Source organism: Odontesthes bonariensis, chromosome 18 (genome assembly GCF_027942865.1).
Source record: "Odontesthes bonariensis isolate fOdoBon6 chromosome 18, fOdoBon6.hap1, whole genome shotgun sequence".
Lineage (NCBI taxonomy): Eukaryota > Metazoa > Chordata > Actinopteri > Atheriniformes > Atherinopsidae > Odontesthes > Odontesthes bonariensis.
Genome location: NC_134523.1, coordinates 31,319,334 through 31,346,058, shown reverse-complemented (window position 1 = coordinate 31,346,058; position 26,725 = coordinate 31,319,334). Strand labels below are relative to the sequence as shown.

The 26,725-nt window shown below is 43.0% G+C and overlaps 1 protein-coding gene across 2 annotated transcripts in view; it reads right to left on the bottom strand.

The window, feature by feature from the left end:
* c18h6orf136 (chromosome 18 C6orf136 homolog) overlaps nucleotides 1-26,501 on the bottom strand; it is a 51,333-nt gene extending 24,832 nt beyond the window's left edge. The window contains exons 1-2 of one of the 2 annotated variants that reach the window (XM_075450502.1): nucleotides 26,397-26,501; nucleotides 24,078-24,297 (exon numbers count right to left, since the gene is read on the bottom strand). In XM_075450502.1, the coding sequence (XP_075306617.1) occupies nucleotides 24,078-24,170 (93 nt within the window). In that variant the 5' untranslated portion in view covers nucleotides 24,171-24,297; nucleotides 26,397-26,501. Of the gene's footprint in view, nucleotides 1-24,077; nucleotides 24,298-26,019; nucleotides 26,376-26,396 lie in introns of those variants that run through there. The other variant, XM_075450503.1, reaches the window with a different exon arrangement.
* Nucleotides 26,502-26,725: the final 224 nt, after the last annotated feature.

Below are 26,725 nucleotides of genomic sequence, written 5' to 3'. Positions count from 1 at the left end.
TTTGAAGCAAACATAAATAAATATACATTATACCCCATAATTATGCTGACATTATTCTGTTTGACTTAAATTGTGCACTAATTGAAGGTTAATTTGAATCTGTATATAACGGGAAGCGTAACCAGCGGCTGTCTTGCTACTTTTGGATGCCTTAGTGCGTCAGGCTCTTGGAAGAGAGCGTGTGGAGACAGACGAATGGCTGACATCGCGATTAAGATTCCCAAGGACTGTGCTGCTACTAACATGATGTTTGTTAGAGCCACAACTCCAGAGAAAAACACGCCGATCAAACCCAATTCCACCACACGTCCAGGTCCTCACCACCCTTGGATTTTGGCCACTGGAACCTTTCAGAGGGAGATTGGAGACAGATCGGGGGTGTCCCAGTCCTCTGTGAGCCGTGCGCTCCCCTTGGTCATCAAAGCTCTCATCAGTTTATCACCCATGGTACATCAGATTCCCATACACCGCTGTCCAACAAGTACAAATTAAGAGGGACTTTCATCCCGTGGCTGGACTGCCAATCATAATTGGAACACGAGACACATACACATCAAAGCCCCCGTGCTGTGGTGGAGCGCACTGAGCTGAAGGCCGGGTGGGGGTGTCTCGATACCTCGTTCATGGCGCAATATTGCCATGAACGAGGGTCTCCACCTGAACCAGCCCAGGCAGACCAGAAGGTGTGGTGCCAGAAGACCCCCCCTCATGGACCACCCCATCAAAGAGCCATCATGGTGAGGCAACAACTGATTGCACGGCTTTAGTTGCAGTCATCGATTGCCTGCCCATGGCGAGACGTTTTTTTTAAGCCATTTTCATATCAAACCATTTTTTTTTTTTTTTTTTTTTTTTTTTTTTTTTTCGGTGACATGGTATTAATAGCACTCGTAATAACTTCCCATTTCTTGGCTTTAGCAGGTCCCGTAATTCCACTGCTGACACTGCTGAAAATGACAGATTTTCCTTTTTGGATCTCTGAAAGCAGAACTTCAGTCTCAGAGCCGCTAAAGTTGTTCTTTTTGCGCCTTGATGCCATTCTCATGACTCAACACTTCCTGGCACAGGAGCGAGGAAGCACAGCCTTATATGGTATTATTTAGGGCGTGGAGTATGCAAATCTACTATCCTCGTGCACGTGAACTTAGATACGCACGGGTGTGATTCATCATTTACGCAGGTCGTTTACACACTTTTTCCGAAGTTAAAGCTGCAGTCGGCAGGTTTTCAAAATTCCGAGTCTAAAGTCGGAAAATTCGAACTGACACAACTTTCAGGTCCCTCCCCCAACCACTAACAAGCTCCGAATCGCCCCCCAAACCCCTCCCCCTCTGTGGACGAGGTTGTGCACGTGAGTTCACACCAGTGTGAGCGCACACAAGCTGGGGCAGACTCACGCTCAGCAGCGTGTGCACAAGCTGTGATTGACAGGTAGGATTCCTCCACCCTAACTTGACTGGTTAAAAACAGCCGGGAGCGCTCGGTTTTTGCAAGCATGATTACAGGCTTCAGAGGGAGCTACAGATTTCGTTATTTTTTCTAAACAGCCTATTTAATATTCTACTTCCAGAATCCCATGACAGTTCAAGCTAATATGACTAAAAAAAAGTTGCCGACCGCAGCTTTAAGAGCGCTTGTTGAATCTGACGTGCCGTGTTCGTACGAGACCTTCTTACGAAAAAAGTAAGAGAAATTTAGAATAAAAATACGAAAATTTTCTTGCATGAGGCCCAATGAGTCTGGAAGCGTTCCCAATTCAAATGATTCATTATACATTTCTAGAAGCGGCTGTACTAGTTTACTTTTAAATTCTTTATAGAATTCTATTGGCAGCCCATCTGGTCCAGGTGTTTTACCACTATTCATTTCTCCTATAGCTTCTAAAAGGTCCTTTATTGTTAGTGGATTATTAAGAGTGTCATTATCCTCCTCTGATAATGTCTGGAATTGTAACTGGTCAAGAAAAGTGTTCTGAGCTTCTTCATTTCCATCATATTCTGATTTGTATAAAAGCTTGTAAAACTCTCTAAAGTTATCATTTATCTCTGAGGGGTCAATCGTTAAGTTACCTGTTTTTGTCTTAATGCTATGGATTGTCCTTTCAGCCTGTGTTTTCTTAATTCTCCAGGCTAATAGTTTACTTGCTTTTTCTCCTTGGTCATAATATGTTTGTTTAGTCCACATTAAGCTCTTAGCCACTTTTTCAGTTGTCAATTTATCATATTTAGCTCTTAAAATAGTCAAGTTTTGTAGTTTGTACTCTCTCTCAATGGTTTTAATTTGTTTTTCTAATGTCTGAGTTTCTTGTTTGTATTGCCGATTTTTGTTACTGGTGTAGCTTATAATTTCTCCCCGTATATAGGCTTTAAAAGCTTCCCATCTAATACTGGCTGTGGTTTCACATTTGTTTAATTCGAAATACATATCTATAGAGTTTTCTACAAATTTGACAAAGTTTGGATCCTTTAACAAAAACATTGGTAATCTCCATCGTTTTGTATAGTGTTCAATTTTACCCAATTGGACTTCCATAGACACTGCTGCATGATCACTAATTACAATGCTATTATACCAACAGTTTTTAACCTGAGGCAGTAACTCAATAGATATAAGAAAATAGTCGATTCGGGAATGAGTTTTATATGAGTTTGAATAACATGAGTATTCCCTTTTATTAGGGTTTTTAAGTCTCCAGATGTCATGTAGTCTAAGGTCTTGCATATAATTATGAAGTATTTTTCTGGTTTTTGTATGGGTGTTGTCAGTGTTCGAATTATTCACCGGGCTTCGGGGGGGGGGGGGTCGGACTTTTTGCGGATCAATTGATGACGTTGGGCGAATTTTTCTGTATCTGTATAGATAGAAATAAATAGAATTCAGTTTAGACTGGTTTAGTTTAGATTTAGTGCCTCCAGGCGGGGTTTGAGCATGTTTGGAAATCATCTGGCAACCCTGTAAAATCCGTGCTGCGCAGGTGAATTCAGCTCAAATCTGCACGCAGCACTGTCAAGTTCAACCACCTAGCCAAAGTTTGTCTCACACACGTTGCTGCAGCAGGACGTTGCTAACTTTCCAGTTAGCAACAAGCACAGCAGCAGAACCAACACATGTAGAATAATACATAAATATTAAACCTAGCAACGACCCAACTTCAAACAGCTGTATGGCTTACCAAAAGCCCACTAGCAAACTAGCAACTAGCCTACATTATGTAGTGCCCATGAGACGCAATCAAGAAATGTCAATCAGCAAAGTGAACCCAATGACGCATACAGAATCAAGCTGTAAATGATCAGACTACAACTGCCAAATTCAACATAGCTTGTAAACAGTGTGCGCTTTTCTTGAGATTGAAAAGTGCTATCAGACAGCCCCGTGGTGCTAGTCATGGTATACTGCACATGAAATGGCTTCAAACACAGTCAAAATTATGATTAATCCTATATTTGTCACGGCGGACATATGGTAAGGAATACCATTTTTCCTACCTCTTTGTGGGCATGCTATCCTTTTTGCCTCCTTGCTAGACACAGCTATCCTTGCTTCTTGCTTGGTGGAGTCACACTATCCATTTGCCTTCTTCTAACTTAGTTAAATGATATTATTACAATTGTGCTTTAAACACATGATAAGCCTTGTACTTTATTTTCTGACATCAAGTATGTTGGTTGGTGTATTCTGGATTAGAGCAGTCCGCCTCTGTCTTTGAACTGAGACTACTTGTGCATGTTGACTCGATGGAATTCCTCTGATGTAGTCCCAGGCTAACTTTTTTCTCATGGGAGAAAGGGAAGGGCGGTCACCTGTCTTGAGTGTTTGTAAGTTCAGTGCTTTAAAGTTGAAATAATATCAGTCTGATTTGTTAGTTTCATTTAAAGGGATACAAGGTAGTTTAGCGGCAGTATAGCGATCTCTATTGGTCAAACTGAAATTCTACACTGTCGTAAAAATGCCCACCTGTACACACCCACTAACTAAACATCGTGGCGAATGCTGCCGTTGTGTTATTTAGTCAGTGCAGTTAGGTCATCTGATTCAAAAGTGTAGACTGCCCACGTAAGATACTATAATCAGTGATTTTCTGAAGAGAGAACTCAAGATAATATGCTATAATCCTGTTGCTGGAGGAAGTGGCCGGGGACAGCTCGTCTGGGTTTCTCTGCTCAGGCTGCTGTCCCCGCGACCCGATCCCCGGACAAGCGGCAGATAATGGATGTATGGATGGATGGATGGACTGTTGCTGATCTTGAATGGGATTCTTCCCTCATCATGGTGTATTCGTGGAGTGATTCCTTTGTATTAGCAGACACTTACAAAAGTTACATCTTAGACAGATGCGCGCAGGCACTACCAACACACGCCGCAATAAACGCAGACTAGCTCTACACTATTCCGATTACAATCATAATCCGAACAAATGAATCCATTTTCATGTGTAGATAACAATTCTTGTTCGGATCAAAATGCTATTCTTATTCTAATCAGGTCAGTACGTGTATTTCTGAAGCTAGGCTACGTCTCGAACTCAGGAGGAATTAGAGCACCATCATCACCTGTCTCTTTGCGATCTAAAACGCAGATCACTATGGAAGATGAACAAGATCACGCTTGGAGAAATTTCACAAAGATGGGAAGTGCCAACATCGAACGTTTCATATTCAGTCTGTGAAAGGCAGAATATGAAACGCTTGGTGTTGGCTCTTCAACGCAAGCGAACATATAGCTACAACTACAGCTAGCATACAGTACCTAGCTAAGTGCCGTAAACACAAACGACTCTTCTCACGCATCACGACACTTCAGAAGCGGGTCGCTCCTGCCGAAGTTACATATGGGATTTTCAGCATACAGACCCCTGTTGGGAGCGAGACAGGCTTCATTCGCTTACCATTGACTTGTTTAACCTTTGTTAAACTCCTGAAGGCTATAATTTTAGGTGAAAATGCTACCTAGTGCCCCTTTAACAAATCACGGGAAACCTCCACCTTGACACCTTAAATCCGCTGGCATCTCAAACATCATTTTAACGGGCATCAAAACCCTGCATCTCAGTGCTGCCGATGTTTTGGACTATGCGCGAGCTGCCTGCGAACATGCGAAACGCCCGCTGGTGGAACAGTCCATTGAAGGGGTGTTCCAAAACGCATTTTATTTGGTTATTCATAGTACACATTGAAAAATACTAAGTAACAAGACATTTTCAACACCTGATTTTAATAATAGATCATTTTTTTCAGTACCCCCCAAAAGTGTAATTTAGTCCCATTTGGGAGGTATCAAGTCTCAATCGGGGGGGTCAGACCCCCACGGTACCCCCCGTAATTCGAACACTGGGTGTTGTCAGTCTGAGTAGATCTATCAAAAACTGGGTCGAGAGTACAGTTAAAGTCTCCTCCTATAATGTATAGGCCTTCCAGAGCAGACATCATTAGGAATAGTTTTTCAAAGAAGGATGGACTTTCATCATTGGGGCCATATATATTAATAAGGTTTATTTTTTGTGACAGGATACTTACTTGCACAATAATGTACCTCCCTTGCGGGTCTTTTATGACTTATTGTTTGAAAGGGTATCGATTTGTGTATAAGAATAGCAACACCTCTAGCTTGACTATTGAGGGAAGCATGAAATACCTGGCCAGGCCATCTTTTGGTTAGCCTCTGAATATCTGTTGTGGTCAGATGTGATTCCTGTATGAAAATAATCTTAGATCTTAGATCTTTTATCCTATTTAATACTTGTGTTAATTTAGTCGGTGTCCTCATTCCCCTGACATTCCAGCTCGAAATATTAGCAATCAGACTATTGTCCTGTTTGGTCCTCTCCATACACAATTATTGCACTATTTAAATGCATCTGGGATAGTAATAATGACAAGTTAAGGAAAGAATGTAAATAAAAAGGAGAAACATTATTATAGAGTTGCAAGTTGGCACATACTTTCAAGCACTCACACACACTCAACATAGAACCTGCTATGAACAATCCCTTACTAAACATTGGCATTTCCTTCATAAATGCCTACCCCTCCCTTTGAATCCAAGTGGATTTGGAGGACGCTGATCCACAATATTGGGGAGCAACTAGTCAGTGTGAACTCAACAGATAGCTCTCTGAACTAACAGTATCCATGAACCGTGTTATTAAGTTTGCATAACAATATTTTTAACCCTTATCAAAAGTATCATAACTTACTTTTAGGTCTTAAAGGACAATTTCAGTCGTTTACAACATCCAGCTGTATTGCCCAATCTACCCATGATTTAGCCATAGCAAAGACGCAAAAAAATGTCATCCGACCCTGACAGTGTTGCTTGCACGGAGATTTCAACTGACAACATAGTCATGGGGGCATCAATTTATATTGTGTTTTAAATGCTATTTTTATACTTCTTCTACAGCTCCAAACAACATAACACTTATGTGGTAGTGAGTAGAGGGTCCCTAAAGCCAAACCGAAGTGTCCCGAGGTCTTCATGTGGTCGGATATAGAGTCCAGAATGAATTTAATCAAGCCAGCACCTGCTCTCAATCAGAGCTCTTCCGTCAACAGGAGGCTACCTCACACGTGACATCACGTCACATGAGTCCGTAGTTGATTGCCGAGTGTGGAGTAACTCACTCTGGAAAGTCACAATTTCGTTGCCGTTCTTTTTACAAACACAGTCCAGTATTTCTTTCGAAAGTGAAATGAAGTTGTATGCAACATCAAAGCCTAGCTTACTAATGTGGGAGAAGAATGTCATGACATGGCCTAATTACATCGTGTGCTTTGTTGTTCGGCTCATATGAATATGGGTAAAGGGTAGAATGAGCGTGTTTATGATTACGGCGAAAGCTCGGCGCCGCCGAGGGAGATTGGGGCCGGATGACGCATGCATGTTATGATTTAAATCAGTATAAAGTCGGGTCGCAAAATGAACCCGGTGGACATTTTGTGAACATTCTGTATTTGCTGTGACGGTTTGTTCAATAAACTCCCCAATGGACGGCTGACCGACGCGTATTCGACTCCTTTTCTCCACAACATAATGGTGACCTCGCGTGATATTTTGCATCTGGATCCCGGCGGAGCGTGTCCTCTGTGCCCCGACAACCGACATCAGCTGTAAAAGCCGGCTGGTCGGATCTTTTTCCTACCAGCGGATTTCTGTTGGTGGAGCACAGCTGACAGGCTTTTTCCGGCTTCCCCAAATCAAAAGAACACAAGAGAAGGACGGATCTGCATCGGTAAGCATTTCATTGTTTACCTCTGCGCAGGGGGGCTGTTGAAATTGTTTTGGAAATTTTGGGCCAAGAGGTGCCGAATGTTTGAATTGAGATAAAATTGGGTAAACAGCAGCTTATGTGAGTTGTAAAGCAGACAGCTGTGAGCAGTTGGTCTGGCTATTGTGTTGTTGTATTTTTGTGGTAATATTGGAAGGGCTAGTCGCTGCGCTCCGGCAGGTAATGAATCGGGTGAATTCAAACTGGATTAATGAATAAGCTTTAAAGAAGCGGGCAGGTTGTTGAGCAATCGCCAATGGTGTCTCTTGCGTCTATCAGCCATCCTTCAATGCATTGGGGGGAGGAATACTGACGGGAGTACGGGGCACATTATACTCATTAAATATATGTGGAAATCATTTTCACTAGTCAAGGAGTAGACGAATACTGATAATTGATTGACTTGCGAACATAAAAGTTTGACGGTTGGATCAATAAGACTTTCAAGAAAACTCTGAAATGAAAAAATCCAGTTCTATACGGGCACATTTTAAATATATGTTTATATCATTTTATATCTGCTTAGAACTCTTTGGAGTTATCCGAGACCTCAGTATTAAGACATTTTTGAGAAGAAAATTCTAATTCATTCATGAATTGGCCACAGGAGATTATTATAAGAGGTCATAGGGAAGCTGATAAGTACACGTCAGCATCTGTTGCTTTGGTCAGAGACCATATCACTAGGCTTGTAGAGAAAACACATTTTGTATTTCATATATTGCCGACACCAACATCTCCTGAAAAATTAAAAGTCTAAATGAAAGAAATTGATCATTTAAAACTGTGAAGATTTGAACGGTGACTGACACAAAACTTTGATCGACTGACTTGGTGTGAGTGTGACCGGTCTTTGTCTGTCAATGTGTGTGAAATCCTGCTGTTTTATGTGAATCTAAGAAAAGAAGAAAAGAAAAAAGTTATTTTGTGTGATAAATCAAGGTTCTAACTCATCTCATCCCTTGACTTTTGAGTATTTTAGTCATTTTGAGTTAACACATAGAGTTAACACAACGTCTTACTTATAATCTTAGGCTAAATAAAAAATTAAGTGAGTGCAGAGACACTCAGATTTGCTTCATTGTTATGATTTGCTTCATTGTTATAGTTGCCGCATTGATAGTTTGTTGAAATAAGGGGTTGTTACAGTGATGAGTTGTGATTTTTAAACGCTGTGTGCTGATTTCTTTCATATCATGCATTGCAAGGTGTTTGGGTGTCAGGGAGGAGAGCATGGTACTGCTTGTGTGGAGGCGCGCCGCTCGTCCTTGACATTCTTATGCTGTCACAAATGTTCGTGCGTAATCACATTTTCTTTCCTTGTGTCTTCCAGGGGCACTTTATGGTTGAACTGTAATAATTATTAGTTTCTTTAGGTAATGTGCTAATAGCAGAGTTGTTATCAGTCGAGTAAATGAGGGTTTCGCAATCCTAGGAAAGAGGTTCTGTCCCTAGGCCATTGATTCATCACGTCATTTGACGTGAATGTTGACATTCCTGATAAAGAAAGTTTTTTGCTTATACATCGTTTCTGTATCTTTTGGTCTGTACTTCTCCCTGTCCACAGCGTGTTAAATTGTATTTCTCTCTCTTTCTTAACAAACGCCATTTTTGAGGTGAAGAATAGTGCAATTGTTATTTCTGTATTGTTTGGTTTGTATTTCTCCCTGTCCACAGCTGGACAGATTGTATTTCTTCCTCTTTCTTAACTTGTTACAATGTGTGACAAACGCCATTTTGAGTTGGGGTGTGGTTCAATTGTTATGTTTGGGAGGAGTTAATAACAGCCTGGGAAGCAGGCTTAGTGGTGTGTTCATATTTGATTGGTTAGAATTCACGTGGTTCATTGGGGGTAGATTAAGAGGTGTGTTCATATTTTATTGGTTAGAAGTTACGTGTCCCAGACGTGTTTCATTGGAGGTAGATTTAGAGGTGTGTTCGGATTTCATTGGTCAAAAAAAAAAAAAAAAAAAAAAAATATATATATATATATATATATATATATATATATATTTTCATGTCATTGGTCAGAATTGACGTAGCTGTGACATGCATTGTATCATCTGGGTTGGTGGAGAGACATTGTGTATGGATTGGATCGGAAGCATCCGGATGTGAGCAAAAGGGGGGGCAACGCCTTTAGTCTGAGTCACTTCAAACAGAGTAAGCATTAACTGAGCTTTCGATTAGCAATAAATTAACATTGGGTAGCATTAGTAATACAGCAAGTATTGATTAGCAATAATTAGTATTGATTAGCAACAACTAGCATTGATTAGCACTGGTTAGCAATCATTAGCATTGATTAGGATAATTAGCATTGAATAGCATAATTAGCATTCGATTAGCATTGTCAACAAGGAAGCTAGTATTGATTAGCAATAAGTAGCATTGATTAGCAATAGTTAGCATTGGTTAGCATTTGTTAGCATTTCGTTAGCCATAATTAGCATTGATCAGAAATACAATTAGCATTGATTAGCAAGAGCAATAAGGCAAGTATTGGTTTAAATCTTAATTAGCAATAGGTTAGCATTTATTAGCAACGGCTAGGAAGCTAACATCAATTGGATTGGTTAGCAAACCTTAACATTAGCAATAATAGTAACCTAACTCCAAACTAGAAATCAAAATAGCAACAAGCTAAATTAGCCTAACATTGAATTAACTTTGGTTTAATTTTAAAAACCAACCTAGAGCATAAGCTTTCAAAGCTAACATAGGCTAACCTTAACATTAGCATTGACAATATCCAATCCAATAATTAGCAGCATCTAAGCTAAATTCAGCCGAGCATTAAATTAGCATTGATTAGAGTTAGTTTGATTTAAATTGACTTTCAAGAGTTGTTTAAAAAAAAAAAAAAAAAAAAAAAAAGGGGAATAATAATAATAAATAAGGGAAAATTAGGGAAAATAAATAAGTAAATAAAAATCGAAAGTCAATAGAAGGGAACTAACTAGGTGAAACAATGGATGTAACACCAACAATAACCATCAGCGCCAAGTATCCTGAACATTCCAAAGATATTAAAAAGATATCTCAAAAATGGGAAAAACGAACAAAAAATAATTTCTCACCCTGGCCAAAAGGTGGCACTTTCAATGAAGCTACCTGCAAGATTATGGAACAAAGAATTAAAGCTTACAAACCAAAGGACAAAAGCAAAAAGAGACAGGAAAAAAGAGAGCTTGAATTAAAAGTTTTACATTTCTTTGAAAATGCAGAGCTATATCCAACACTGCCAGGAGCAGTAAACATACAAGGAGATTCTGAAATAAAAGATCACAAAATATCTCATGAACGTCCAGAACCACAAATAGCTACATCAAGCAGTCATGGAGCTCCTGAGCCAGACACCGTCTGTAATTCAGATCAGGCAAGGGGACAGCTCCCACAATACCAAAAATCACCAGAACTGGCACCTCCAGTTCAAAAGGCATCTTCTGAAGAACATAAGAGTCCAACAGCGTCAGCAGCGAGTTTGGTAGAAATGACGCAGGGACAGTATGTGTCGTGGCAGACGCTCGACCTAGCGGGGCTGGTTGCTCGATTGCCGGATGTTCACCTAGGTGCAAGCAAATGGATAAGAGCTTTTGAACAAGAGACTGTGCATAAACTGTTGTCTGTGGGACACATTAACCCTCTAACCGCCAAAGTCGCAGAATTGCGACATTACGTCAGCATAAACAAAACAGTCTGTGGATAAAATAAATGGGCTTTAAGGTGTTCAGTCCTCCTACCACTAGTTGGCAAACATGTTACCCTTTCAAACAAGACCAAGCTCACGTCATTTTGTAGTTCACAGTGTCTCTATAAGGCAGTGCAAAAAGCCACGCGAGCTCAGATACGGAAGTAGTTATTCAGAGCTTTTCTGTAGAGACGTGCGAGTAGAATTTTTATTGTCAGCGAACTATTAGTGAGTTTTTAACACCATGGCTTGTAAGAAGTTGAACCGTGCAGAAGTATTGAGCATGCTATTTGCTGATTCCGACTCCGAAGGAGAGTTTTTACCTCGTGAGGAGGAGGATCGGACGAGCACTCATGTTTCCCACGGTGAAACTTCCGAAGGCAATGGTGCCGGCATGCGAAGCGAGGCTGTTCTCCAAGCACACACACACACTCCAACTCATTCGGTGCCGTTATCCAACCTCAATGGAGTGGGTGGTAGTGGGGAACGCGGTCGCAGTGTCCGTAGAGGTGTTGGTCGAGGAATCAGGGGTGGGAGAAGTGGGTCTGGTATCTTTAGCATGCGCTCTCTCCACCCAGCCCCCGGTGGTGCGGTGGTCCGTTTTCACCACCGTTTTCAAGTTTCACAATGTGTTGTCACCTGTTTTAGTGTGTGTTTCTGCTATATGATGACATTTTACCACTTGTTTTATTATTGTATTCCTCATTCCTGATCATTATGAATAAGGCTGAACAGGTTAAAAAAAAATAATAAATAAATAAATCAATTCAATGTCTTCCACTTCTTCCATGTGTTTTCCTACCCTTTGGTAATGATGACAGTATTTTACCACTTTCTCCTGTTTTATTGTTGGTTTCCTCCTTATGAATGATGGTAAAAGACAGAAAAATGAAAATAAGTTCAAACATCAAGTCAATATCCACCATTTCCTGAAAAAATATAGGCAACTTTTCGCATGTGTTTTCCTACTATATGGTAATGATGATATAGTAATATTTTACTACATTATTCTGTTTTATTGTTGCTTTCCTGTTCCCTGATCATTATAGATGATGATAAAAAGACAAAAAGAAAAAAAAAAGTTTTAAAAAAACAAGTTCATAATCACTCAATTCCAATATTTCCTGAACATAATGAGATTCAAAATGGCTGCCACCTGATGACGTCATAATATGCAAATTAGATCAATAATTTCATGCCCCACATAAACTATGGATCATGGGCAACATTTTTCTAATGTACAGTAGGCATCTATCTTTAACCCCCTTTCAGCCACCAGCTTTTGAAACAATGTCAAAATCCAGTATTTTCAAAAAACAATCTTGGCGCCTAAAGGGTTAAGGCAGTGTGGGCACTGTGTTTTGGAACTTCTACCATGGAGGGCATTTTGAGACACAGTGAGAATGACTGGATGTTGAGCCACCGAGCTGATGGAACTGACTTTAATGCATATCGAGCTGCACTCTGGAGAGCGTTACGAGCTGAGTTTCCGGTGGGAGTGGACCTCGAAGCATTAAAGGGGGAGCCACTGTCAGGAACAGAGAGTCCGGTTGTGTACATTGCACAACAATTGAAGAAATGGAGACAAGAGTCTGAGGGAGAAATCGAGAAGAGCCCAGCTTGGGTGACATTGTTCAGAGTTTCCTTCAAAGAGGCTCTGCCTGCCCCAGCTCAGGGGAGGCTGGAGGATGTGGTGGGGTTGAATTCAATGTCACATGGACAATTCCGAGACCACGTGGTGCATGCAGTAAACAAATACAGAAAAGAACTGAAACGGAAGGAGCAGGAGAAGGATATGCAAAGGGAACTTGCACGGTTGCAGTTAGAAGAACTGCAAGTGAAGCAAGAAGTACGAAATGAGGCCATGACAGCGGGGGCCGCTGAACAGCCATCACAGGGGCAAGTCCATCGTCGACCCTGTCAAAGGTCAAGAAGAGGTGCACCTGGAGGACGAAGGTCCTCGGGGGCATGTTGGGCCTGTGGCGAGAGGGGACACTTTGTTTACAGCTGTCCGAGAGCACCGAGAAACCCGAGTGTTCGGCAGGACCGTGGCCAGTCCCTGCGGGGCGGAGCAAGTGGCCCGGCAGGTCCAAGGCGTTCCTCTGGCAGAGGAATCCCAGTATTGGTTTAGATTGACATATAGAGGTAAGAAGTACACTTACACCAGACGTACTCAAGGGTTTAAAGACCGCCCTCAGGTGTGTCATTATTACAAAACAAAACAAAGTTTTTTTTAAGTTAAATGTGTCACGGTTGCAAAATTTCTAAAACTTAAATATGTGTGTCATTATTACAAAACAAAACTAAGTTTCTAAATTTGAAATTAAATGTCACTATTACAATATTTCTAAAATTTAAACAAAACAAAGTTTCGAATTTAAATTGTAGCATTGTTAGCCTAAATTAGAGTATCTATTTATCCCATAGGGAACTACTGATATCTCTCCATCCCACGTGGAGGGAGTAAGAAAAGCGCCATGTCCAAAATAAATAAATGTATTAATAAATAAAATTAAAATAAAACAAGTATGATCTTCTTTTGGGAGGATTATGCAATAAAATTTGCTTCCTCTGGAAGGAATCATGGAAAATCCACAGTTCAAAGGTTGAAAGTACAACTGGAGAGGACAAACGAGGCTAAGTTAGCCTTTGAAAGTTTGAAACAAAATTAGCAAAAGTTATCTAAAACGGGCAACACTAAAATATGAGAAGCCAGTTTCCGTATACGTCTCCAATAAAAACCATAAGATTTCAGAACTAATAAATCAGAGTAGGTATGTTGTGACTCGGACAGGATGTTTGCAGGTTGTGCATCTTTTGACACGTCCAGATGTGAATACAGCAGGGTACTACATCGGATCCTGCAGATGTCATTCCACGTGAGTTTGAAGGAGAACCACATGAGCGTGTGGCAGAAGCTGTGAGATACATTAAACTGAGACCGGAATTAGAAGCAACTTCACTTGTGCAGGCTGACGTCACTTATGTTGTGTATGGATCATGTTGTGAGATCATTTGGGTAATCATGCAGGTTTTGCAGTTGTGAAACAGGACGGTGAAAGCTGAGAAGTGTGAACGGTCATGTTCGGCACAGTTGGCTGAACTGAAGGCATTAACGGAAGCATGTCTACTGGTGAAAGGTAAGGTTACAAATGTGTACACAGATTCTGCATATGCTCATGATATTTGCTATTTGTTTGAAGCAGTTTTGAAGCAGAGAGGGTTCAGGAGGGCAGACGGAAGTCCAGTGCGACAGGAGGTCCAAATGAGGGAGCGGATTGCAGTCATGATGCTCCTCGCGAAGCTGGCAGTGATAAAGTGTCAAATAATCGTAAAGGTAACAAAATGGTCAGTAAAGGTAATAACGCGGCTGATGGAGCAGCGAAAGTAGCATCAAAGTGCCAGCTTGCTGTGTTGGCACCAATGGTGTTACTGGAGCCAGAGGTCACGCCATCACAAGGATATTGGTCATACATATTGGATAAATAGTCGTGAAATTTTTTTGGTAAGGTAATTGATTCATCTGTTTATCATTCCATCAGAGATCAAATAATGGTTAAGTGTTTGTTTAGAAAAGTGCAAGAGGCATTCTGCAGCAGCTGCGAATCAAGCAGCGCTGTGGGGCCGTTTATCATCCACAGAGTCAAGGGATGGGTAAGAGGATCAATGGAACCTGGAAAGTGAAATTGAATTTAATCTGCGCGTAAACTAAACTAAACTAGATGCTTTGCTGCTTGCACTAATGAGATTTCCTATGCAGACTCATAGAGTCACGCACTAACACCGCATAAAATGCCAACGGGTCGACCCATGCCGGCACCTCAGTTCCCACTTGAGCAGGTGCAAACAGAGTGGACAGCTTACATGAAGCAATTAACTGCAATCCACAGAACAATCTATCTACAGGAGGAGTCCAGAGACTCAGGTCTCGAACAGCTGGTTGAGAGGCCAGTGGTGCCAGGCGACCAGGTGCACATCAAAGTGTTCCGAAGGAAGTGGCTTGAGCCAAGACGGAAAGGACCGTACACAATGGTGCGAGCAACATCAACAGCAGTTCAAGTGGAAGGTAGCAACACATGGTACCATTTGAATCACTGCACTAAGGTTCGGACTAAAGACACAGACGGAGTTGGGTCCGAGGGAGAGGATGAACAAAAGGAAGAGGTTAAGATTTCTGACACTTATGAGCATCCAGGTGTGGGTGTTGGCCGACAGCATGGGCTCAGGAGAACGAAGCCTGGAGATGTTGGACGGGATCCCGCAAACAGGAGAGGCTGGAAAGGTCCCGTGATGGAGCCACCCCGCAGGGGAAGTAGCCAGCCTGGGTCAGATGAGTATGATGCAACAATACACACCCACTCAGACCATGCCACGCCACGAACTTTGCCAGCAATACACACTAGAGCTAGTCGTGAAGAGGTATCTGTTAAGTGTGAAGAATATAAGTGTGAGGAAGTGTGAGGAAGTGTGGATCGTGGGTCCAGAGGAGGAGACGACCAAATCACCGCCTCTGGACGCCACGACAAAGGGGCAATCTGGTAAGATCATGTTGTCCTCGGGTCAAAAAGAAGTTGTTCACAATGGTTGTAAGAATAGAAAGATTTCTCGTGAAAGTCTAGGGGGACTTGATACCGTTAGCACTACAGGACAGAATGATCATGTTAATCCAAGAACAGACGGTGTTAGGGCTGTCGCGGTGAGGGAATTCCCACCGCGGTGACTCATAGCCGCTCAACAGCGCGGTATGCGGTGATATCGCATTTTTGTTCATTAGGCTACTTTCCACGACACGCAATGTTAGATGAAAATCGAGCGCATAATCCGTCTTTTTTTCCCAGCGATTCTGACATTTCACTTTGCTTTGCCTGTCATTTACTCGCTCACAGACCAACATAGCAGAGATCAAGCAGCGCATACCCCAGTTCTGCAACATTGTTGCCAGTGCCACATGGCAAATATCAACATTGTTGCAGACCTGCGCACGTTTTGTTTAGTAATGACGGAGAAAAACGAAGCAGATCAGTGCAGCAGTTGAGCTCACGTGTCCGTTATACAGTTTTTTTAAACAGACTGCCCGCCGACCAACCAACCCAAGCTGAACTTTAACTGTTTCCGCAAAGTTGTTAGAGCTTATTTCTGGCCCGGCACATTTTTTAAATGTTTTTTTTTTTTTTTTTTTTTTTTTTTTTTTTTAAATAGGCCTACAGACCAACAGCAAATGTGCACACCAAGCTGTGGTTCTGTGGAAGCTAGTTTATTGTTGATATTAGACGGTCACATTTACAACGTTAAACATAGATAATAAGGGAAGATTCAAAGCCATAAAGTGTCCGGACTAGGCAGAGGAGTAAAGCCGAGATAAAGGTAGGCCACTGCATTTTATTTTAACTTCTATTGCTACGACACTGAGTAGGCATATTCTTGTAATATCAGCTGCTGAGGGAGAATGAGACCACAACGAGTAGCATGCAGACGTGTGTGCGTGTGCGTGTGCGGTGCCTATATGCAAAGATGACGACAGAAACGCGGCACCAAGCTGTGTTAATGTGTTTCTCCTGCCTTGCGAGGAATATACAATGTATCATTATTACTGTGCTGGCTTAAAAAAAGGTATCAGTTCTTTCAGTCGCTTTGTATCTACTGTGCAGTCTTAAAAACTCTTTTAGTTTCTCGAGTTGTTCTGCGCGTGCAAGGGGGCGTGCGGTGGGCGGTGGTGGCGGTGGCCTGGACACGCACTGCGGAGGTCCTCTCAGCACCGCGGTGATTGCATTTTGCGGTTATCGCGACAGCCCTAGACGGTGTGTACATGCAGAGGTAGAGTCAGGAAAACGGTGTAACTGTGGAAGATGGTTAAGGCAGCACAGGATATGTGGTATAGATGGGCATGGTACACTACGAGAGAACTGACAGCGACGGAGTGTCTCATATGCGCAGACGCTCCAGGGGCATTGCCTGTTGTTGTTCCAGAGCCACACACCTTCAGGGACGGTGCGGTGGTCCAGCAACGGGAATGCAGAGAAGGTAGGTTCACATCGGAAGAGGATAAATGGTTATTGTTTCCTAGGTGTGGTATTAAGTGCAGATCGATGTTTGGGCCAAATAAATTACATAATTGTTTTCAAAATAAGGAAGGGCCACAAATTGGAGTCTTCTTGTGCTGAATTTAATCATAATACATCACAGGATGGGCCTCCGACTGATTAGAGTTGATTACGATGGTGAGTTTGAATGCTTTTGGAACTCACATAGGTAGTACTACTGTTGAATGCAATGTCGCATGGGTTTTATCTTGGTTTCCACACGCAAATATGAAACCAGTATTTATTAGGATTTATTTATTTGGACCAATAATGTGAAAATATAGAAATGATCATTTTAACGCTATATCTTTTTGGGGATCAGACACACCCTGTAGCTGAGAGTTACTGGATGTGTGGAGATGATGTTTTGTTAAATGTGTTACCCAACAGGTGGATAGGTCTTTGGGCACTGGTGAGGATGAAAACATCAGTTGTGTTAATGTATGACAAGGTAAACGAGATGCGAGGTTTGGATGTGGAAAAAGGGAGAGTTAAAAGATCTAGTGGTGACTACATCATGGATAAGCACGTTTACTTGGATGCAATAGGGCAGCCGAGAGGGATTCCTTTCGAGTTCAAAGCACGCAGGGAGATCGCAGCTGGATTTGAGGCTATTTTGCCGTGGATCATAATTAACAAAAATGTGGAGTGGATTAATTACATATACTACAATCAACAGAGAATTCTTAACTACGCGAGTGAAGGGTTTGCAGGCTTTGGAGAACAACTAAATGAGACGAGTATGATGGCTTGGTAGAACAGACAAGGTTATACCCGGGAACACTGCAGCTGGTGGAACGTTTACAACGGCCGTGAAGAAGATCAGAGAATGGAGAGAGGAGCTGACGTGTGATGCTGGTGGAGGTGAACGGTGGTGGACTGGTCTGTTTGGGATTTTGGAAAAAGGGGGAGCGATGACAGTTAAAGCGGGAATAGCAGTATTGTTGATAGTGATAATGGTCTCCCTATTGGTGTGTTGCATTATACCCATTCTGAGAAGGTGGTTGCTGCAAGTGATGTTCAAACAAACAGGGGAAGGAATCAGGAGGCGGATGACCATGCGAGACCAGGTCTGAGGACCAACGCATGGAAGAGCTGGTCAACGAATGAAGGTTATCAACGGACGGTTCACAAGATTCTTTCCTCGAGTGTGGAACCAAGTATAGTCGGACAGGGAGAAGAGATGCTGAAGATCTCTTTGATTGGGAGCGACGTACTGGTGACCTCTCCTCCCAGAGTTAGCTTAGCAGTTCCAGACCCAGCCGGACGGATGTTTGGCCAGAAGCAGACGACACCAGAGTACGGGAGATGGGACGGGACTGGAAGAGCTGCATTACATTGCATTTTATTATTATTGTTGTGTGATAATCCATAATTTTATGTATTGTACTTGGTACAAAACTGTGATTAATTGATTGGATGGTGGTGTATTCATTCTATGTGTATTATCAATCAGAACTGATCACTAATATGTCCATTGCCAGTGTGTTAGTCAACTGTTCGGAGTGCGACCTTGGTAAAGTGGTCGGTCGCCAAGTGGGGTGGGGCTGTAGGTGAGTTTTCCCAAGATAAGAACATGAGTTACGTAAGTAGCAGCCGGTGGGTTTTTCGCTCCTATGCACTGCGAACAGTGGACAAGTGTGATGGCGATGTTGAAGTTTGTGTTATTGTTGAATTAATTTAATCATGTAATGTGATTCGGGTACATATATATATATATATATTCCTTTTCATTTATTCAAAATGTTCCCTTTGTTTGAGATTGTAGAATTATTAGAATAATTTAGTGTTGATTATGTTAATTAATTCTTAATTAACTATGTGGGATGATTTTCTTTCATTTTAGATTATTTCTTTATTAAATCACTGATAAGTGATTTCAGGGGGGACTATGTGGGAGAAGAATGTCATGACATGGCCTAATTACATCGTGTGCTTTGTTGTTCGGCTCATATGAATATGGGTAAAGGGTAGAATGAGCGCGTTTATGATTACGGCGAAAGCTCGGCACCGCCGAGGGAGATTGGGGCCGGATGACGCATGCATGTTATGATTTAAATCAGTATAAAGTCGGGTCGCAAAATGAACCCGGTGGACATTTTGTGAACATTCTGTATGCATATTTGCTGTGACGGTTTGTTTAATAAACTCCCCAATGGACGGCTGACCGACGCGTATTCGACTCCTTTTCTCCACAACACTAACATGTTGGAATTTTGAAATGTCACGTGACGTAATGTCTCGCGTGAGATAGCCTCATGTTGACGGAAGAGCTCTGATTGAGAGCAGGTACTGGCTTGATTAAATTCATTCTGGACTATATATCCGACCACATGAAGACCTCGGGACACTTCGGTTTGGCTTTAGGGACCCTCTACTCACTACCACGTAAGTGTTATGTTGTTTGGAGCTGCAGAAGAGGTATAAAAATAGCGTTTAAAACACAATATAAATTGATGCCCCCATGGCTATGTTGTCAGTCCGACATCGCCGTGCAAGCAACACTGTCAGGGTCGGATGACATTTTTTTGCGTCTTTGCTATGGCTAAATCATGGGTAGATTGGGCAATACAGCTGGATGTTGTAAACGACCGAAATTGTCCTTTAACTTTCAACATGTAAACAACAACAGCAAAGAGAAAAACAAAAACAAAAAAATTTCAGATTCAGGACTGTAAAGCCTTTCAACAACACAATAGACCATAGAAAATCAAGCACATTGATAACAGTTTTATAAAACTGTATGTACTCTAGATATCACCCGCTTTGATTCGTTGTGTAGGTAGCCCACAGTCCCATAAAATGTCTGCTTCTTTCTGCTGCGTCAGGAACATATCCATCACAACTCACTCAGGCAAGTTCGCTGCTGCTGATTGTGGTGGAAGAGATTTATAAAACTCCTCGGCTTCCTGTGGTGTTGAGAAGATATGAGTCTTCCTATCATACAGGATCCTTAGCCTGCAGGGGTTGTGCAGGAATCCATGGAAGGCGTTGATGTCGACAAACGGCTTTATGACCGGGTGAAACCCCCGTCGGATGCGTATCGTCTCCGCGGAGAGGTCCTGAGCAAATGTTATCTTGGCCCCATCATGCACGATTTCTCGTTTTCTTGCCTCTCGATACACAAACTCCTTCTCTTGGAAATTTAGAAAGCGGACCAGCACCGCTCTGTTTTGGTTTGCTTTCTTAGAGGCCATTGTGCGATGCACTCGCTCGAGTGTGAATGACTTTTGGGGCGGCAGTTCCAGCAATCTTGGCAGCACGTCGTGATAAAGTTGAAGAGAGTTTGACCTTCTTCTGCTCCCTCTTGTAGGCCAAACATACGTAGGTTCTTTCTCCTTCCCCTGTTCTCCAGATCATCTGTTTTGGCCTCAAGGAAAGTTATTCACTTGGTTGCCGACTCTAATGCTGTCTCGACTTTCCCAACTGCCCTCTCTGTTTGGTCAATGCGAGTTTCGGCTTCTCCTAGACGTGTTGTATTAGTCAAAACATTACGTTTTATCTCCGTCACTTTACCTTCCAACGCAGCCATAGTATTCGCCATTCCGGTCAGTCTTATGTCGATATTATCCAACTTTGTTCCAAAGTCCGACCGTAATGATTTTAGCTCGCTCAGTACCTCGTGTATGCTAACGTTAGGCATGCTAGCACCTTTGTCGCTCTCCGGACTTTTAGTATTTGGCTTGCGTCCTCAAGTGAAGATGTCGCACTGTTTTGTTGCAGCAGACTTTGACATAACAGCACTGTAGCTTTTTTGAGAGTTGTTGAAAGTTTGTAAGGGTATTTTAAAAGAAAAGTAGTCCACGGTTTCGGAGCTTCTCTACCGAGCTGCCATCTTGGTCACGTGACCCCTCCTCTCTCTCCATTTAATACATTTTTGGTATTTCTGACGTATTTTCTCCGGTAAATTGATTAAATTACAACATTTTTGGCATAGTGAGGCATTAGCTGACTGGTCTTTAAGTAAGTTTTTTTCAGCATGACTTTGCAGCTGTGATAATAAATTTATTCATTTCTCTGTTGTTGTTGTCGTCAGGGAGGTCAGCAGATGTGGTGGTCGCTGCTGTCATGCTGCCATAGATGAACCCTTATTAGGGCTTCAGCCGATTTCTACAATGTCCAAAGCCTTGAATTTGATCAAATATATTTCATTGTTGCAGATTAATCTACCCAACAGTATAAATAGCAATAAAATAACTTCTTTATTAAGGCTTGTTTTACATTTTCCATGATGACATTTTATAATAAAATGTTTGGTTTAAATCTGTTTTGTTTATTTTTTTCACAACTGACACATTTATTTTGTCCTTAATATGGTTTTAACCAGAAAAAAGTTAAATTCATATTTTATTCCATTATACCCGCTGAATCCGTCGGTCGGGTCGCGGGGGGGCTCATTGTCCATCTGACACCAGAAAGAACAGACAGACTGAATGACATCTTCTACAGATGGGGTGTTTGGGACAACAGGAGTAGATCCTGGGAACAGACAGTAACATCAGGCTCTGTTGGAGGACGTAGATCTGAAGGTAAGCTGGACCACTGGCATGATTCAGTATAAAGGAGGACAAGGTACCTGCCCCCTGCTAGCATGCAGGGGTACCCTCTACGATTTAAAATGGTGATAAATGTGTCTCTGCCGCTCCAAAAAAGAAAAAACGTTGATAAGTCGGTGATCGGTGAAGTGATCAATGCACATTATGGGTCAATATTTACCGAAAATTGCGTCGTAAATGTTAAAGTTATCGTTTTTGTGCTCCGTTCCGCTAAGACCCGTTCAAACTGACTGACAGCACTGATGTTTGGAACTCCGGAGGCTTACATGAACCACGTGTCGCAACTCTGTATTACTCTATAGCTCTGGGTTAAACGTCGTTTCTCAGGGGTCTGCTTGGGTTAAACGTCGCTTCTCAGGGGTCTGCTTGGGTTAAACGTCGCTTCTCAGCGGTCTGCTTGGGTTAAACGTCGTTTCTCAGGGGTCTGCTTGGGTTAAACGTCGTTTCTCAGGGGTCTGCTTGGGTTAAACGTCACTTCTCAGCGGTCTGCTTGGGTTAAACGTCGTTTCTCAGCGGTCTGCTTGGGTTAAACGTCGCTTCTCAGGGGTCTGCTTGGGTTAAACGTCGCTTCTCAGCGGTCTGCTTGGGTTAAACGTCGTTTCTCAGGGGTCTGATTGGGTTAAACGTCGCTTCTCAGCGGTCTGCTTGGATTAAATGTCGCTTCTCAGGGGTCTGCTTGGGTTAAACGTCGCTTCTCAGGGGTCTGCTTGGGTTAAACGTCGCTTCTCAGGCGTCTGGTTGGGTTAAACGTCACTTCTCAGCGGTCTGCTTGGGTTAAACGTCGCTTCTCAGGGGTCTGCTTGGGTTAAACGTCGCTTCTCAGGGGTCTGCTTGGGTTAAACGTCGCCTCTCAGCGGTCTGCTTGGGTTAAACGTCGTTTCTCAGGGGTCTGCTTGGGTTAAACGTCGCTTCTCAGGGGTCTGCTTGGGTTAAACGTCGTTTCTCAGGGGTCTGTTTGGGTTAAACGTCACTTCTCAGCGGTCTGCTTGGGTTAAACGTCACTTCTCAGGGGTCTGCTTGGGTTAAACGTCGCTTCTCAGGGGTCTGCTTGGGTTAAACGTCACTTCTCAGCGGTCTGCTTGGGTTAAACGTCGTTTCTCAGCGGTCTGCTTGGGTTAAACGTCGCTTCTCAGGGGTCTGCTTGGGTTAAACGTCGTTTCTCAGCGGTCTGCTTGGGTTAAACGTCGTTTCTCAGGGGTCTGCTTGGGTTAAACGTCGTTTCTCAGCGGTCTGCTTGGGTTAAACGTCACTTCTCAGCGGTCTGCTTGGGTTAAACGTCGCTTCTCAGGGGTCTGCTTGGGTTAAACGTCGCTTCTCAGGGCTCTGCTTGGGTTAAACATCGCTTCTCAGGGGTCTGCTTGGGTTAAACGTCGTTTCTCAGGGGTCTGCTTGGGTTAAACGTCGCTTCTCAGCGGTCTGCTTGGGTTAAACGTCGCTTCTCAGGCGTCTGGTTGGGTTAAACGTCACTTCTCAGCGGTCTGCTTGGGTTAAACGTCGCTTCTCAGGGGTCTGCTTGGGTTAAACGTCGCTTCTCAGGGGTCTGCTTGGGTTAAACGTCGTTTCTCAGGGGTCTGCTTGGGTTAAACGTCACTTCTCAGGGGTCTGCTTGGGTTAAACGTCGTTTCTCAGGGGTCTGTTTGGGTTAAACGTCACTTCTCAGCGGTCTGCTTGGGTTAAACGTCACTTCTCAGGGGTCTGCTTGGGTTAAACGTCGTTTCTCAGGGGTCTGTTTGGGTTAAACGTCACTTCTCAGGGGTCTGCTTGGGTTAAACGTCACTTCTCAGGGGTCTGATTGGGTTAAACGTCGCTTCTCAGCGGTCTGATTGGGTTAAACGTCGTTTCTCAGCGGTCTGCTTGGGTTAAACGTCGTTTCTCAGGGGTCTGCTTGGGTTAAACGTCGCTTCTCAGGGGTCTGCTTGGGTTAAACGTCGTTTCTCAGCGGTCTGCTTGGGTTAAACGTCGTTTCTCAGCGGCCTGCTTGGGTTAAACGTCACTTCTCAGGGGTCTGCTTTGGGTTAAACGTCGCTTCTCAGGGGTCTGCTTGGGTTAAACGTCGCTTCTCAGGGGTCTGATTGGGTTAAACGTCGCTTCTCAGGGGTCTGCTTGGGTTAAACGTGCTCCGTTTTTCCCACAGGATGAGCTTATCTGAGGCCGGGAAATCCTAATCTGCAGCTGGTTTGCCCCCCGTGCTTCTGACAAATCTTCAACTTAATCCCATTTACTTGGTGACTGTTTTAACTATTCGTTTTTGGCTGAGTGGTAAACCACTTTTTTTTTGTGAGGTGACAAACTCACAACATAGAATTATTTCTGCTAAACTTTAAGGATGTTCTGTATAATACATTTAATATAAAAAAATTCTGAAATTTGTGAAGAAAGACACCTGGTCCACACACTTCCATAACCTGAGTTTTATCAGTTCATCACAGCATCTTTGAGCTTCCATATAACAATGAACGTGAAGGATGTGTCCAGCAGATTACCTGACTCGGACTCCGGCTTCGGATGGGATGTCTTCTGCTGCGGCTGCAGACACAAGCCGCCCAGAAGGCCACGCCTCCTCTGCTCACAGCCATTCACCACAGGGGGCCGGCACAAGCCCACTCAGCAGCAGATCATCACCCAAAGCACAGCGGACAGCAGAGAGCACTGTCTCTTAGGGATTTCCCAGACTAATGCAGGGGAGCCTGAACCTGGACAAACCTAAGAGTACAAAGAGGGCACCATGAGCTTTCCATTATGGCAGTTTTAATCCAAGCATGCTGCTAAACTTCAGCTGAATGCAGAAAATCAGATTCCCCTGTTGATCATGGAGTATCTGCTCAGACGGAATGGCCTGTATGTCTCAGCCTGCCACCACTCATGATGCTGTCACAGTCAGAGCTTTTGGCTAGAAAATGGATTCATTAACAAGTTAACAAAAAAGAAAACTTTTTATGAGTGAATGATATATGAGGTCGACTTGTTGCTCCATCTGACGGAATGAAATAACAACAGTAAGAATTGAAATAGATCAAATGAAGAAGTGTCCACAGATAATGCTGATAACGTGTTAAACAGGTGAGCTTCAGTTGCTGCTTCCATCATCATACTCGCAGTCAATGGGGCACAACATGTATGATCACTTTCATCCACTGGATCAAAGGGAAACTACAGTCTGATGCAGCTCTGTGTGCTTCATCCGCTGGATCAAAGGGAAACTACAGTCTGATGCAGCTCTGTGGGCTTCATCCGCTGGATCAAAGGGAAACTACAGTCTGATGCAGCTCTGTGTGCTTCATTAGCTGGATCAAAGGGAAACTACAGTCTGATGCAGCTCTGTGGGCTTCATCCGCTGGATCAAAGGGAAACTACAGTTGATGCAGCTCTGTGGGCTTCATCAGCTGGATCAAAGGGAAACTACAGTCTGATGCAGCTCTGTGTGCTTCATCCGCTGGATCAAAGGGAAACTACAGTCTGATGCAGCTCTGTGTGCTTCATCAGCTGGATCAAAGGGAAACTACAGTCTGATGCAGCTCTGTGGGCTTCATCCGCTGGATCAAAGGGAAACTACAGTCTGATGCAGCTCTGTGGGCTTCATCCGCTGGATCAAAGGGAAACTACAGTCTGATGCAGCTCTGTGTGCTTCATCAGCTGGATCAAAGGGAAACTACAGTCTGATGCAGCTCTGTGTGCTTCATCAGCTGGATCAAAGGGAAACTACAGTCTGATGCAGCTCTGTGTGCTTCATCCGCTGGATCAAAGGGAAACTACAGTCTGATGCAGCTCTGTGTGCTTCATCAGCTGGATCAAAGGGAAACTACAGTCTGATGCAGCTCTGTGGGCTTCATCCGCTGGATCAAAGGGAAACTACAGTCTGATGCAGCTCTGTGGGCTTCATCCGCTGGATCAAAGGGAAACTACAGTCTGATGCAGCTCTGTGTGCTTCATCCGCTGGATCAAAGGGAAACTACAGTCTGATGCAGCTCTGTGTGCTTCATCAGCTGGATCAAAGGGAAACTACAGTCTGATGCAGCTCTGTGGGCTTCATCAGCTGGATCAAAGGGAAACTACAGTCTGATGCAGCTCTGTGGGCTTCACCGGCCTGTTTCCCACCTCTCACCAGCCTGTTTCCCACCTGTCACCAGTCTGTTTCCCACCTGTCACCAGTCTGTTTCCCACCTGTCACCAGTCTGTTTCCCACCTGTCACCGGCTTTCAGGGGGCTAAACAGGATTATTTGGGATGTAGTGGTCTTTGACATTTACATAATCCTTAAATAAATCTAATAATAAATTATCAAACATTGACAACATGTCAAACCATTACGGCAGCCGTCTATATAGAAAGCAAAAAAGAAACACTATATATTAAATATCTCTTGCGTATTTTTTGTAAGAAAATGAGGAAATAGGAGCACTTTAAAAGCTATAAACAAACTACTCACAGCATAGGTTCCTGACACCATGTTGCTGCTCCTCTCGGTATGGGTAACACCATTCTCCATAACTAGGAAACAGCTACTTTTACATTTGTTTTCAATCACCTTTCAGATTCAGATTATTCGTATATAGACATATAACTAAGGCTGACAGCTGTTAGCTAGCGCTGCTGCCCACGGTGACACTCAATGATAGCTGCTAACATGCTAGGCTAACTTAGCTGCCCACCGGCTTTGCAAAGCTCCCCGTAATGTTACATTTTACCGACGAAAACCTTCTCACATCTATTTAGATGTCATGGTTCCTCTACTCAGAGAGAATCCAATAACCCCGTTAAACTGAGACAATTGGCAAGTAAGTAGAAGTATTTCAGGTAACTTACACAAATGTCATGCTAGCTGTGAGTGTCCTTGCCCAGCCGAACTCCAGCCTTACTGATGGTGCCTTCACGAACGTCAGAAATACAAGCACTGCAGCCAGTACCGCGAAGGAGAAGATATGGCAGCATGACGTCACAGGGAGCGCACGTGCTGAGTCATTTTCTTCAGACATCCAAAGGAAAAAAAACTCTCTGTTGTAATCTATATTGGGTTTTTGTTTCTTTTCAAATCAAAATCCCAAAAGAATCCCCCCCCCTCCTTTAGCCTTTATCTTCTCTTTATTATTATGGGTGCCAATGCCAAAGGCATTAGCAAACATATTACTTATTAT